At 49.3% G+C, this 15374-nt stretch overlaps 1 protein-coding gene across 7 annotated transcripts in view; it reads left to right on the top strand.

The window, feature by feature from the left end:
* The window catches only part of LOC147122003 (protein odr-4 homolog), a 440279-nt gene that overhangs the window by 56187 nt on the left and 368718 nt on the right, over positions 1-15374 (top strand). For all 7 annotated transcript variants that reach the window (XM_085982624.1, XM_085982628.1, XM_085982625.1 and 4 more), the window contains 2 exons: positions 1000-1106; positions 3186-3222. In XM_085982624.1, the coding sequence (XP_085838750.1) occupies positions 1000-1106; positions 3186-3222 (144 nt within the window). The remainder of the gene's footprint in view (positions 1-999; positions 1107-3185; positions 3223-15374) is intronic.

The raw sequence follows: 15374 nt of genomic DNA, 5'->3' as shown, positions 1-15374 counted from the left end.
CACTTCACAGCCAATGAATTACTTTGAAGTGCAGTTAACTGTTGTTATGTGGGTAACCATGGCTGGCAATTCAGATGCAATCAGTTCCACACTGTAGTGATGTGGTTGTTCTCATCAACATACAAAATTTTATAACATCAGCAAAACCACTAATGTTCCACAAATCCATACCTCTTTGTTAATGACCTTAAATGATCAGTTACAAACTAAGGGGGAGAAATTCAGTAGAGCCCCGTTTGGGGCGCTAACTTCGCCGGGGCGCTAAAAGTAGTGCCCTGGAAAAATTAGCACCCCCGCGTCGGAAATTGGTCGGTTGTGCCCCAAAGGGAAGCAGGGCGCTACTGGAGGCGCCCCGCCTCCCTCTTGGGGCGCTGCAAGTGAACATCATGGCGCTACGTGCCGCAGCGCCACACGCTGCGGTATTGCAGGCCTTCCTCCCCTTCTTAAAGGGGAGGGGCCTTGTGCAGCGCGATCTGGGTCCCCGGGGATCGGGAGTGCAGGCAAAAGAGCCCGGCACCCAAGAGAATGTGCCGGGCTCTTGGAGCGCAGCCGGCACTCCGCGGTGGGGGGGGTGGGGTTCCGGAGGCCGGGGACAGGAGCGCAGGCAGGTGCTGGCAGGCGGCCAACAACAAAAATGGCCGCCCCGCACCTCGCCTTTAATTTGCGCCTCCCCGGCCGCAGGTACGCCACCCTGACCCTGTCGGACATAGTGTCCGGCGGTAAATCAGGGGGCGCTCCTGAAGATCGTGAGTGGGGCGCTGCGCACACCAATGACGTCATCGCCAGTGGCGCAGCGCTAACGGTTAGCGCCACCACTAACCTCCCGCTGAATTTGGCGGGAGGCGTGGGCAGTGCCGTGCCCGGGCGCTAGTTAGTTTGCGCCCCACTTAGCGCCCTCTTAAGGTGGCGCAACCAACTGAATTTTTCCCCCTAAGTATTTAAAAGGTGAATGTTCATTTTAGCTAAGTAGTATAATTGTTTCTAACTTTTCTGCTACAGTTGGCAACTGCTGTTGAGGCTGCTGTCGCAAAGGAAAGACTCTGGAGCTTTTCAGAGGAGGAACCACCTGAGCGAGTTGTTCTCCAAGTCTATGCTGATTCAAAAAAGTATCCTTTAATGGTTAAACTGAGGGACACAGCATTTTATGTAGTAAAGTGTACTACTGTCACAACATAAGTAAGTAAAACCATACTGAGACAACTTATTTTGCAGGTGCTTCTCGATGCCCATTTTTTAATTTTCAGGAGGGGGTCTTGAGTTTCCTGCCACAGGTTACTGCCATTTTCAGGAGTCCCTGTGTCAGCTGGAACCAAAATAAAATCCCTTTTAAGTGACAGCATGTTGTTCTTATAAGGAAACAGGAAAAAATACAATCGGTAGGGGTAGGGGTAGGAAGAGAAAGGGATTAGCGGAGATCCTCTGGAGGGACAAAAGACAGCTTCCTCGGGGAATGTGTGAGAGGGAGAAGAGATGCTTTGTTGAGGAGAGAGAGAGAACATATAAGGGGAAGAAAGAGAATGACCCTATTCGGGAAAGACAGAGAAGTCCTGCTGATTGGGGAAAGTGATAGTGGGTGAGTCACCACGTTCATTGGGGGAGTGAAGAGAATGGAACAGAATGCTTATTGAGGGGGGAGAGAGAGGAGGAGATACAAACCATTATTAATTTGTGTCCGCCATAGGTACCTTCTCGGGTTTAGTGGCATCAGACTCTGCCAAAAGTGGATTCCACGTTCCAAAATTCACACATACTGCCAATATCTACTTCTATGGTAGTATAACTCAGAGAATGTAACATGTCTCCTTTGACATACAAACTGGATATCATGTCTTTCATATGTGCCCTGAAGTGTGTTTCTGCAGTCTTTCAGGAGGTGGCCTGTTACATTTTAGTGAGATAAGGCCAGAACGAAATGTTAAGTTGTTTGATTTCTCAGACAACATGTGAACATATAGAGAAACACCTATGATTGGACTCACTTAATTCAATCAGGACAACTTGCCCTCATATGATAATGCAAAATAATGAACATGTGATGCATGCCCAGGTCAGCTTGAATTAAACTCAATGAAATCAAACCAGCCTCCTGCATCCTATCCTTCTGACTCTGGGTGAAAACTTTCTTCTTAAAAACCCAACTCTCAGTGTGTGCTTCTGTCCCTATTTTACCTCCCTGTGTTCGCTCCAGAGGGAAGGGCCTGTGCCAGACAATCCCTACCAAGTGCTTTGCAACGCAATGTGTATGAGATGTTCATCAGTTACCAAGACAGCCTAATGAATTGCTTATTGTTTTTTAGAGAAACTCATTCGTATTTTAACAACTTTATGTCTCCATGCTTCTTAAAAAAAAACTTCTGTGAATACACTTTTCTTTAAAAACCCAACATTTGAATGTAACTGTTACAAATCCTTTTTGTGGCAAAATGATCAAATAATCCTGAAACATAACACAGACCTTGTTGCAGAAGGGAGTGAATAGAGGGAAACACACTATTGCTGGAAGATAGAGAGGTTCCCGTTACTGGAGGAGGGAATTGGATATTTTATTTTTAAACGAGCCTCCATTAATACTACTTTTCATCCCCAGTCCCTCAATTCCTTGCCAGCCCAGGAGTGGGCAAGTTTTCCTCTTATCACCCAGACATCTTTCAGCAGCTAAAGGATGGTTTCAGACTGCCTAGCCCTGGCACTCACTTCTGACCCACTACACATTAATCCATATTTTGCTTGGCCCTTTCAATTGAGTCAATTAGTTGAGGAACATATGTGAGAGGTTAACAGAGAGAATAGCAAATAAAGAGGGTGGAGAGGTGGCAGAGGAAACAAGAAAAATATAGAAATGGGGAGAGGGAAAGAACAAAAATAGGATTCGGAAGAGAAAAACTCACAGTGAAAGAAAAACAGAGAGGGAGGTAATGAATTACTGAGTGGGAGAAGCAGATACTGGAAGAGAGAGAACTTTTTTTTAAATGGCCATGAGTAATGAGATCAACTAATTTGTCTGAAAGATATATGTGGAGGATCCAAAAACCTGGATTATAGATAAAATGTCTACCTATATCAAAAGGCAACCAGAAGAAATAATTATAGCTTTAGATCTCAGTAACAAATAAATTATACAATTTAAGAGGAATCTGCTCTAGTTGGGTAAAAAAATGAACTTTTCCTGAGCTCATTATATACAGGATGAAGTTACGAACCTATGATCTTCACAATCCACAGGTAATAATAGTGCGATGCAGTCTACTCAATTTGAAGTCACTTAATTCAAATTATGTGATAGTTACAATTTTTAAGCACTAAATTCCTGTGTTATTTCTGTTGCTGAATTCAACTTATTGGATTATCTAATTTTTTAATGCAAAAACAACTTTGAATTATCAGGAGTAGACTAGCTTTAAATTTTCTTAAATTTAAAATTTCTGTCTGATGTGGATGCATATCATTAGAAATTTAGGGGGTAAGTGGGAGGCTTTGTAGTCAGTGTGGAAACTTGGTAGATGCGAGCACAAGTTCTGCACTGGCATTCGAGCTTTCAAAATTACCCCTGTAATGTCTTGTATCATTACATAACTTAGTATTCTATTATTACTAATAAAGATTTATATCATGGCTCTGGTTTGTAGAGTGGAGGCACAAAATTTGTTGAATAACACCTGGGCCACAGTATTTATAACAGGCCAGATATGGGACACTAAGTGCAGTGTGTAGTTGCGGTATGAACTCACATGCCTTAACAATAGTACTACATTTGGCATTTCTTAAACTGCAACCACATGTAAAACTTTTATTTCATACACCTACAGAACGCTTAGAGCAGTAATTAGCACACTTTCTGTTCATCCGGCTTAGAATCCAGGTCAGGCAAATTGCTGAAAATCTCTCTGATAGACATGTGACATGCAGTAAATGAGTTTGGGCAGCTTCAGTACAAATTTTGATATAGTGACAATAACAGAGACCTGGCTCAAAGAAGGGGAGGATTGGGAACTTAATGGCCCTGAATTTGCGGTCGGAGGCTTCCCATGGGGAAATGCCTCCGATCTGCAAATAAAATGCCCGCGAACCTGGTGGTCCGGGAGGTCCAGAGACTCATGGCCCTGGGCCTATCCGGGTACGCGCGGGCAGAGGCCCTCGTATTCCAGGGGCGCATGCAGTTCACAAGCACCCCAGGATCACGTGGGCCGGCCCAACCAATAAAAGAAGGGAATCCCCATTCATGGGATTCCGTATGTACAGAAATCCCATAAGCATGAATGGGAATACCCCAAAAAATACATGTACACATCAAATAATTATTTTTTTATATTACATATTTAAAATTTAAAATGCCATTTAATTAAATATTTAAAACAAAAATTTAATTTTTTGAAAAATAAATTTTAATGAGGTAAAGGAGCTAAAAATAAACTTATCTTATTGCACAGGTTTTTTAATGAATAAATGATTTTAAATTTTTTTTAAAAAATTTCCAATTCTTACGCTGGTAAAAGCAGGCCTTACGCCTGCTTTTACCAGGCATAAGAATTTCACGGACATTTGCTGGGCAGAAGTTGGGCAAATAGCCCAACTCTCCACCCGCGATGCCCTTTTCCCAGGGATGAATTGGATCTATCAACAAGATTCTTGACAGAACGCAAGTTCCAGATTTTTTCGCGCATGCGCTTTCCGCACAAAAATCTGGAACTTGTGCGGCCCTTAGGCGCGTACACGCCCGTAGTGGCCGCAAATTACGGCCCAATGTTCCTGGCTACAAGGTATTCAGGAAAGACACGGAAGGACAAAAAGGAGGGGAGTGGCAATATTGATCAAAGGAACTATTATAGCATGGAAGAGGGATGATGTATGTGAGGAGTCAAAGACAGAATCTATTTGGTTAGAATTAAGGAACAATAGAGGCGCTATTATGCTATTGGGTGTATACTATAGGCCACCAAATAGTGAGAAGGAGATAGAGGAACACATTTGCAGGCGAATTACAGAAAATACAAGAACCATAGAAGGCTGGTTAACAAAATTGAGGCTCATGGAGTAGTTGGGTCAGTGGCAGCTTGGATAAGAAATTGGCTTAAGGACAGAAAAAAGCGAGTTATGGTAAATGGCTGTTTTTCAGACTGGAGGATGGTAGCTAGTGGTGTTCCCCAAGGGTCAGTGCTGGAGCCACTGCTTTTTTTGATATATATAAATGACCTGGATATTGGAATACAGAGTAGAATTTCTAAATTTGCTGGTGACACCAAACTTGGGGGTCTGGTACCAATCGACTGCAACAGGACATAGAAAGGCTAGCAGAATGGGCAGACAAGTGGAAGATGGAATTTAATACAGAGAAGTGTGAGGTGATGCATTTTGGCAGAAGGAACAAGGAGAGACAATATACACTTAATGGCACAGTTTTAAAGAGTGTTCAGGGACAGAGGGACCTGGGAGTTAATGTGCATAGGTCCCTGAAGGTGGCAGGACATATTGAGAGAGTGGTTAATAGAGGTATTGAGCACAAAAGTAGAGAAGTTATGCTGAACCTTTATAAAGCAGTGGTTAGGCCACAGCTGGAGTACTGCTTCCAGTTCTGGTCACCACACGCCAAGAAGGTTGTAAAGGCCCTTGAGAGGGTGCAGAGGAGATTTACTAGAATGGTTCCGGGGATGGGGAATCTTCGCTACAAGGACAGGTTGGAGAAACTGGATTTGTTTTCATTAGAGCAAAGGAGGTTGAGGGGTGATTTGATAGAGGTGTACAGGATTATGACGGTTTTGGATAGGCTAGACGGGGAAAGGCTGTTCCCACTAGTTGATGGTACAAGGACTAGGGGACACAGATTTAAGGTTTTGGGCAAGAGATACAGGGGGGATGTGAGGAAAAACTTTTTTACGCAGCGAGTGGTGAGTACCTGGGATCTGCTGCCGGCGGAAGTGGTGGAAGTGGAGGCACACAATGTTTTCAAGGGGAGACCGGATAGGCACTTGAGGGAAATAAACTTGCAGGGCTACGGGGATAGAGCGGGGGAATGGGACTGACTGGATTGCTCTACAGAGAGCCGGCACGGACTCGATGGGCCAAATGGCGGCCTCCTGTGCCGTTATGACTCTATGGCCTAGAAATTCGGTTGTTTGCGCCAGCGGTTAGCGCCTAAAGAGACCGAGAATTGGGGCGTTACCTAATGTTGGGGCGGGCGCAATGAAGATAGCGACAACTCCCATATTGACTATACATTTAACGCCTGCGCGCGCAAGCACATAATGACGTCATTTCATGGTGCAACGCCTTTTAGGGGCGCCTGAGTGGATATTGGGTGGCGCCCGGAGCCTTAACGCCTAGCGCTATTAGTGACAGTTCGAAGGAGCGTTAGCAGGCCCTTCTCGGAGTCGGGGGGGCGCTATTTAAAGGGGACAGCTCTAGTATAGAAGCTTCAGCCACTTGGCCTGTTCATTGCGATCATTGGTGGAGAGAGTTGGGGAGCTACTGTGGAGCAGAGTTTTTGGATTTTAGCATTAGAGTACTTGGGACCCTCAAACCTGTCCGGAGCAGTTGGACCACTAGACCTGCATCGGAATGGGAGATGCTTTGGAGGGCGTCGGGCTCCTGGCCGAACACTATGAAGGGGCAGAAAGACGGCGGGAGAGAGGGCCGGGATTGGCCAGAAGGAGGAGGGGCAATGGAGTTTGCCCAATCTGAGGGTATGCTGCGAGGGTCTTTAGGGGTCATACCTTAACATGTCGGAGGAGCAGTGTGTGCGAAGGCTCTGAATCGGGATGGACGTTGTTACTGAGCTGTGCCACCTGCTTACTGAGGATCTGCAGCCGCGTCAACGGTGCATGACCTCTCTGTCGGTGGCCTCTAAACTGACTGTTGGCCTCAATTTTTATGGCAACGGATCCTTTCAGTGAGCCATTGGGGACATCGCGAATATCTCTCAGGTTGCAGTCCACTGCTGCATCCGGCAAGTTACAGCTGCCCTTTATAGGCGAAGGCCTCAATTCATCACCTTCCCTCTGACCCTGGAGAAGCAGGCGGAGGAGGAGGAGGAGGAGGAGCATGCGGACGAGGAGGAGGAGGAGCAGGAGGAGGAAGATGGAAGGGCTCCTGAAAGTGGAAGGGCCATCCGTCACTGGCTCATGAGGAGTCGTCTCGAGGCCCCTCTAGCGGAATGATGAGTGTCTTAACTGCTGCGCACTTGGATGTTTGAAAGCATCTGAAGGCCAGCATCACTGTAATTATTCACATACACCATAGCACATTTAAACTTCTCTTTATTGTCACAAAAGTCTTTCATTACAGCAAAACAACGTCATGTCAACAGAAACCATAACAAACAAAATACAGTAAACTCTTCGGCAAAGCCGCCAAACTGAACAAACTATTTCCAACAATTCCAACAGGTGAGGGTCTCCTTGAGTTTGGCCAAAGAAACGTCTCAGGACCTCCCTCTACCGCTGGCCCCTTGATGGAGAACGACTTCTCTTTCGCGCTCGGCCCCTTCCCTCCCTGCTGCTCCTACGTAATTGAACCCCAGTGGCGGGGTGAAGGCTGGGGGACGCCTGCCGACTGTCTGGAAGCGCAGAAGCCCCTGAGGGACGGCCTGGCCGACCTCTGGGCTTGGCGGGTGCGGACGCAGGATGCTTGATCTGAGCATGGCTGGAAGCAGTGTGCACTGCAGGTGGTGGCAGCTGCACTGCAGACGTGCCAGCGCTGGCATGTGGAATGGTCATCTGCCGAGAGAGGACACCTGCACCATTGTCAGATGACACACTGGCTCTCTGAGGGGACCGGCTCGGCTCATCCGCCACAATCGCATGCGCCACTGATTCCTGGCCTTGTATGGGACTGGAAGGGCCCGGGGTGATCCTAGCTGATGCAGATAGGGTGGCTGCAGTGAGAGTTCACGTTGCCTCAATCTGGGTGTGGACGAGGCCGGCAAGTGACTGCGTGGCAGCAGTGAGGACCTGTGAGCCAGGTGCCAGTGCTTCGGAGAAGCCCTGGACAGTTCTTTCCATTGCTTCGGACAAGGCCGGTGCTGACCGCTCCACTGCCTCAGACAAGCCCTGGACAGACCTTTCCAGGGATTGTCCGAAGCCCTGAACAGTCCTTTCCATAGCGGCCTCGAAGCCCTGGACAGTCCTCTCCATTGTTGGTCCAAAGCCCTCGACAGACCTCTCCATTGTTGCCCCGAAGCCCTGGAGAGTCCTGTCCATTGTTGCCCCGAAGCCCTGGAGAGTCCTGTCCATTGTTGCCCCAAAGCCCTGGAGAGTCCTCTCCATTGTTGCCCCGAAGTCCAACACACTCTTTGCCAGTGTATCTATTGACTGAGGCATCCTCCCCACTGCAGCCATCAGCTCAGTGTGCCTGAGCCGGGCCTGGGTGCTCATTTCAGCCAGGCGACGCACCTCCTCTGCACTCTGTGCAGCAGTCATCACTACCTGCCTTGCCCTCCGGGGAGACGGTGGCCGAACTTGCCTACCCCCCTTGCGTTACTGCATGCCGCTTGGTCCGGCAACTGCCTGATCATCAGAGCCCCCCCCCCCCCCTCCCCTCCAGGGAACTACTATCCCCAATCTGTACATGTGTATGCTCCTCTGAGATTGGAGCGGATGGTCTGGCTTCCTCCTGATCCTCACCTCCGGAGGCACTGGCACTGGCAGCTTCAGGGTGTGGAGCCCCAGTTGGTGATGCATCATCTGAAAGCAGGGAGGTGGAAGAGTGGCTTTAGCAAAAGGACAGGTTGGCGGAAAGGCATGGCAGATTGCGGCACACTGAGGAAGCATGCTGGCAGGGGGACCAAGTGGAAGGAGACAGTTGCAAAAGGTGAGAGCCTTACCCTCGCTGTCGAGAATGGGGTCGGCAGCTGCAGTGGTAACAGGACCAGACAGACGTCCTCCAAGAATCTGGTGCACTCCTCGAGATCCGTGAGAGTGACCACTTGTGGAGGTCCGCCACCGGTTCGACGCTGCTCCTTCCGCATCGTCGCCAGCTTGGACTGCAGGGGAAAGAAGGGGAAGTTCTGTAACATGATGCCTTGAGAGATCATCTCATGCCCCCCATGGTGCAAGGGCCCTTACATGATGCCTTGAGAGATCATCTCATGCCCCCCATGGTGCAAGGGCCCTTACATGATGCCTTGAGAGACCATCTCATGCCCCCCATGGTGCAAGGGCCCTTACATGTGGCCTTGAGAGATCATCTCATGCCCCCCATGGTGCAAGGGCCCTTACATGTGGCCTTGAGAGAAATGTCCATGTGTGTGCCCAGAAAGGGCCATGGGTGCTTGCTGACAGATGGCCATTGGGGCATCATGGCAACAGGGTCCTCGAAGTTAGGTGCAGATGGAGGGAATCAGAAGTTTGCATAACCAACACTCACCCTAACGACCAGAGTGAGGTCGTTGAATTTCTTCCTGCACTGAACAGGGGTCCTGGTCGCCAAGCTGTTGGAGTTGACCCTCTGAGAAACCTCCCTCCAAGATCGCCGGTAAGCCTTTTGATTCGGCCTCTTGCCATTGTCAGGATACAGAACATCTCGACGGCGCTCAACTGCAGACACCAAGTGGTCCAGGGCCTCAGTGCTGAAGCGCTCTGCTCTCTGTCTCACCTTCTCCATCCTCACCAGGTTTCTTGCGCCAGAGAAGGGCGAGCGCCGATTCTGAGGCCTACAGGGCGTTGAGTGTAGCAGCTCAGGCTGACTGACCCACCCCTTTAAGAGCCGGCCGGCGCCTGGAAGTCTCGTGGTTTCCGGTAATTGAGATCACCTGCGCTGCGCCCGTCCGCGACGATATTGGGTAGCGCCTGAACTTTTGCGCCTTAGGAGCCCCGTGCAACGTCTGAGTTAGCGCCTCAATCCCCTTTGGGGGCGATGCAACCCAATATCTCGCCAGGCAGCGATAAGTTTCGTCTGGCTATAAACTTTGCGCAGCGCCAGTTCTAACGCCTCAAGCGGGGCTATACCCAATTTCTAGGCCTATGTCTATAACTACAAAGTAGTGATAATGAGGGACTTCAATTATCCTAATATTAATTGGGATAGTAACAGTGTAGAGGGCAAAGAGGGGGAGGAATTCCTGAAATGTGTACAAGAGAGCTTGTTTGATCAGTGTGTTTCCAGCCCAATGAGGAAGGAAGTAGTGCTGGATCCATTTCTGGGAAACCAAGTGGGGCAAGTTTCAGTGGGGGAGCATTTGGGGAAACACTGGTCATAATATCATCAGGTTTACAACAGTTACGGAAAAGGACAAGGAACAATCACGCGTAAAAGTACTTAACTTGGAGGAGTTTGGAATTGGAATCAAAAATTGGTAGGTGAAACAGTAATTCAACAAACGGAGGCCTTCAAAGAGGTGATAGTTCGGGTACAGACTAGTCACATTCCCATGAGGGGGAAAAGAAGGGCATCCAAAGCTAGAGCTCCCTGGATGACAAAAGATATAGGGCTAAAAGGTCTATAGCCCCCGAAAACAGGCGCAGGATCGCGATGCACGATTAACCCGCGCCCATTCAAAGTAATGCAGGCAGCATGCAGACTTGGTGCTGCCTGCTAAATTAAATGATAGTGGCATGCAGCCCAGCGCTAAACGTGCTGCTGAGAGGCTGCACGTTCTGCAGGGGGCCCAAATTTGTGTGAGGCTAGCACCAATTAAAGCTAACCTGCACTTCTTAAAGCCAGCCTGTACCTCTTAAAGGGGAGGTGCAGTTTGACAAGACTGGGGTGCTGGAAGTGATTCCAGAAGGCAGCTTCAACTGGGAAACATTCAGCAATGGCACAACAGACCAGAGCGAGGTTGCCAAGGTTCTAAGACTGGTGGTCTTAGTACGGGAGGTGGAGAGGAGGAGAGAGGTTCTATTTCCACAGGAGGCTGTCCAGACAGACTCTGCAAAGGCAGTGGGAGCAGATAGCCATGGAGGGTCAATGCCAACAGTATTGCCCCGAGGACCTGGCTGCATTGGCAGAAGAAGTTCAATGACCTCACACCAGTGATCAAGGTTAGTGAATACATCTTCAAATGCAATATCCCACAAACTGCACTACTAGCCTCACACACTGCTCAATTCACCACATCCCCATCACTCACCTCCCAACAATTTCTTATCAATCAAGACTCATATGCTCCATCTCACCCTCACACACTTAAACTGCTGCGAGCTTCACACCCACATCTCACAGCTTGCACACACTGCCAGCTATTCAACCATAACAGCCATGTCAGCCAAACACATTGAACCACACTCACTGACACACTTCCCTCTCACTTGCAGGACAAGGTGGAACACAACTGTAGCGAGCGACAGCTAACTGGAGGGGGAGAGGCGCACCTCCATATCCTGACCCCACTGGAGGAGACGGTGCTCGGCATAATTGGAGTGGCTATGACTGAAGCCATGGCCAGCGACAGCGCTGAAACCATTGAAGATGACGGTATGCTCATACCTAATCCTCCTTCTCACATCCCACTTCCCCCTCATCCCACAATCTCTTCTGACTTAAAGCTGCAGATGGTGTAAGCATGCACCTCTTGCTTTCCCCACCCCCTCCTCTCACCACAACCCTACCCTTGTGCCTTTCTCATTTCAGAGACCCAAGAAATCCAACCTGGCCAGGCAGTGGTGGAAATGGATGAGAAGAGTGACGAAGAAACACCGTCACTCAATCTGACACTCAGCCACCAGCTCAGATATTGCACTGCGCGGACTTTAGAGGGTAGCTTAGAGGCAGGATCTGCACATGGTGAGTCACCAGGCACAATTGGGCTGCAGCCAGGGCAGGGGGAAAGGGGAACACAGGTGCCAGCTCCCCGGAGGGTGAGGTTGCACACGAGTTCTGTTGCACAGGACTCAGATGAGGACCTCGATGGGGCGGCCTACAGAACAAAGCTGATGGGTATGCACAACAAAATTCTGGGTGCAATGGCAGGCCTGCCAGAAAGCCTGAATGCAATATCAAGGAGCATGGAGGAGTCCAGCTCCAACCTTGCACAGGACTTTGCACAGAGCTCGGAGCCCATCCTTTCCAATGTGGAAGAGGTGCGCAGATCCATTAGTGCACTTCTGGACCCAACCATGATGCAGCGTCTGATGGCCAATGTCTCAGCTTCCATTGCTGCACAAGTAGAAGCCACCCAACATCTCTAAGTGCTGGAATGGAAGCTCAGACTGGTCATGCAAGCTCAGCTTGTTACCACGCAAGCACAAACTGCTGCAGCATAGCTGCGGTTAGCAGTGTTGAAAGGGGTTTACAGGGTGTTCCAGCAATCTGTCCTCCAGCAGATTACTAGGATTGCTGAGGCGCCGCCCCGGGGGGAGTGGCAGTGGCACCGTGGATGACGAACTTGCTGTCCTCTGTCAGGGTGACAGCATTCATCCTCCCACCACCGTCACTCCACCAGTGTCCTTGCTGTTGCATGTCAGTCAGCCAGACTGCTGCCGCCCATGCCGAGGTAGTGCAGCGCAAAGCCGGGCCTACTAGGCCCAGACCTGCTCGAGGTCGTCCTGCAAGGCCATCTGCAGTCTCCCCCACTGAAAGTCAGCAAACTTCCACCAGCCATGCTGCAGCCACTAGGGTAGCACTTCGTAGGGGCGCTAGGATAGGCAAATGCACACGGAAGACAGGCACTAAGGGAACGCACAAGGGATCTTTTAAATGAAATATTGTAATGGTTTGATTCATAAAATTGTTTTGGAATGTTTTTGTGGTGGCTTTTATGGTAGCATTGTGGCCAAGAGAACATTGTGATGGTCAGTAACAGAGGGAAGGGAAGGTGTGGGACTATTTGTGAATGGGGAATTGGAGTTGTGTTTACTGGTACCGCAGTCGGATGAGTCGGTCACAGACAGCCCGGGCAGAAAGGGGCTGCCTGGATTGCCTCCTCCCTTCCTTCTCCTCCTCTTCTACTTCCTCTTCCTCCTCCTCCTCGTCAGCTGGTCAGCATATGCCTGGTGGCAAGGGCTGTGCCCTCATGATGGCGAGATTGTGCAGCATGCAGCAGACCACAACGAATCTTGAGACGCTCTCTGGCGAGTACTGCAGAGCTCCTCCAGTGTGGTCCAGGCAGTGGAAGCGTTGTTTAAGAATGCCAATGGTCTGCTCTATCAGATTCCGTGTGGCAGCATGCCTTTCATTGTATGCATGCTGCCCATGTGTGCGTGGGTTGCACGGTGGAGTCATGAGCCAGGTGACCAGCGAATAGCCCTTGTCGCCCAGAAGCCACCCTCTGGTTTGTCATGGTGGCTCAAATGCTGATGGTGCTGCGGACTGTCACAGAATGAAGGTGTCATGACTGCTTCCAGGATACCGAGCATTGACCTGCATGGTTCGCTGAGTATGGTTGCACACCAGCTGGACATTGAGAGATTGGAATCCCTTCTGGTTGTGGTACATCTCCAAAATGAGATGCGGTGCCCACAAAGCGACGTGTGTGCAGTCAATGGCACCCTCCACCATGGGAAAGCCTGCTGTCTTGGCGAAGCCGCGAGCTCACTCCACCTGCTTCTCTCTGGCAAGAGAGAATGAAATGTATTCACCTCCCTTATACAGGAGTGGACGGCGAACTGGGAGATGTTACAGATGTCGCCTGCTCCAGCCTGGAAGGAGCCCGACTTGAAGAAGTTCAAAGCCACAGTCACCTTTACAGCCACTGGCAGTGCCATTCTCGCCCTGGACTGAGGCTGCAGGTCTGCCTGCAGCAGGTGGCAGATTTAAGTGAGCACCTCCTTAGTACATCAGAGACGTCGCATGCACTGTTCATCGCTGAAGTTAAGGTAGGAGAATTGCTCCCGGAAGACCCTGGGTGGAAATGGCCTCCTGTTGAGAGCCCTTCTCCCCCTCCGCCTCCTGCTGCTTCTAGCAGCTTGTCCTGCTCTGGGTCGCCTCTGCTCATTCTCCCTGTCACGCTGCAGGCCAAGAGGGATGAAAATACTGCATCCATGTCTGGGAGCAACTGGTCTGAGCAGCCCCCTTGCAAGTTAGTACCAAGTCCCTGAGCACGTGCCACACCACTCCTTGTAGGCTTTAGGCAACTTTAAAGAAGTCTAGAAAGTGCCAAACACTTCTACAATCAAACAGCAACTAACCTGTAAGTAGGTGATGATCTCTTTAAATAGCGCTGGTGGGCGTCCTTCTTGCAGCTGAATGCATGTTCCACTCTGCGAGGTTAAGAGAGGGCGTTAGTTCCAGTGCTGACGTTGAAAATGGCAGCACAGGCGTCAAATCAGTGTTACACGCTGATTGACGTCATGATCTGCGTATTCTGCATACTTCTGGCTTACGCTCCCAGCGCTGACGCTAACACCCTCACCAAAATGGCTTCCGGCGTGGCCCGCATTATAAGTGTGCGTGTGCTACTCAGACACCATTTCGACCCAAAATGGCGCCCGTAGCGTCCAAACACTGGGCGCTACACAACTGAATTTTTAGCCCATAGAAATTAAAATGAGACAGAAAAAGGAGGCTTATGACAAATGTAAGGTACGTAAGACAGGAGAGAACAAAGCTGAATATAGAAGAGAGTGTATGAGAATAGATTAGTGGCTAAAATAAAAGGGAACTCAAAAGTCTTTTATAAACATATAAATAGTAAAAGGATAGTGAGAGGAATGGTGGGGCTGATTAGGGACCAAAAAGAGATATTCTTGTGGAGGCAGACGGCGTGGCGGAGGTATTAAATGAGTACTTTGCATCTGTCTTCATTAGAGATGAGGATGCTGCCAATGTAGCAATAAAGGAGGAGGCAGTAGAGATATTGGATAGGATATAAAAATAGATAAAGAGGACGTACTTAAAAGGTTGGCTGTCTTCAAAGTAGAAAAGTCACCCAGTCCAAAAGGCTTTCGATAAGGTCCCGCTTAAGAGATTAGCGTGCAAAGTTAGAACACATGGGATTGGGGGTAAGGTACTGACTTGGATAGAGAACTGGTTGGCAGACAGGAAGCAAAGTTTTAGAATAAACGGGTCTTTTTCCGAGTGGCAGGCAGTGACTAGTGGGGTACCGCAGGGATCGGTGCTAGGACCCCAGTTATTCACTATATATATTAATTAATGATCTAGACGAGGGAACTGATACGCTTATCAATTACTTCATAAAAGGTGATGAGTCGAAGAAGAGATGATGAGTCGAAAGAAGAGATGAATAAGGCTTTTATTAGCTAAGAAGAGACCATGCTTCTTCATGAGTGACTGAACAAGTCTGAACGAAACCCACACAGTGGTGGGTGGAGTCAGCTGAGGCATGCCTCCATACACAGCGCCACCCAGAGGTGGCAATATACAATACAGTGGTTTACCACATTCACCCCTTGTTTAATGTGAAGTCCGGCGGGGTGAAGGGTACTACAAGTTAAGTCTATCAGGAGGCCTTGTCTGACGTCCTGATTGTCGTGGTGGCGGCGGTGGTG

Source organism: Somniosus microcephalus, chromosome 3, assembly GCF_052327205.1.
Source record: "Somniosus microcephalus isolate GS21.2 chromosome 3, FLI_Smic_1.0, whole genome shotgun sequence".
Classification (NCBI taxonomy): Eukaryota; Metazoa; Chordata; class Chondrichthyes; order Squaliformes; family Somniosidae; genus Somniosus; species Somniosus microcephalus.
This window is presented reverse-complemented; position numbering and strand designations above follow the sequence as displayed.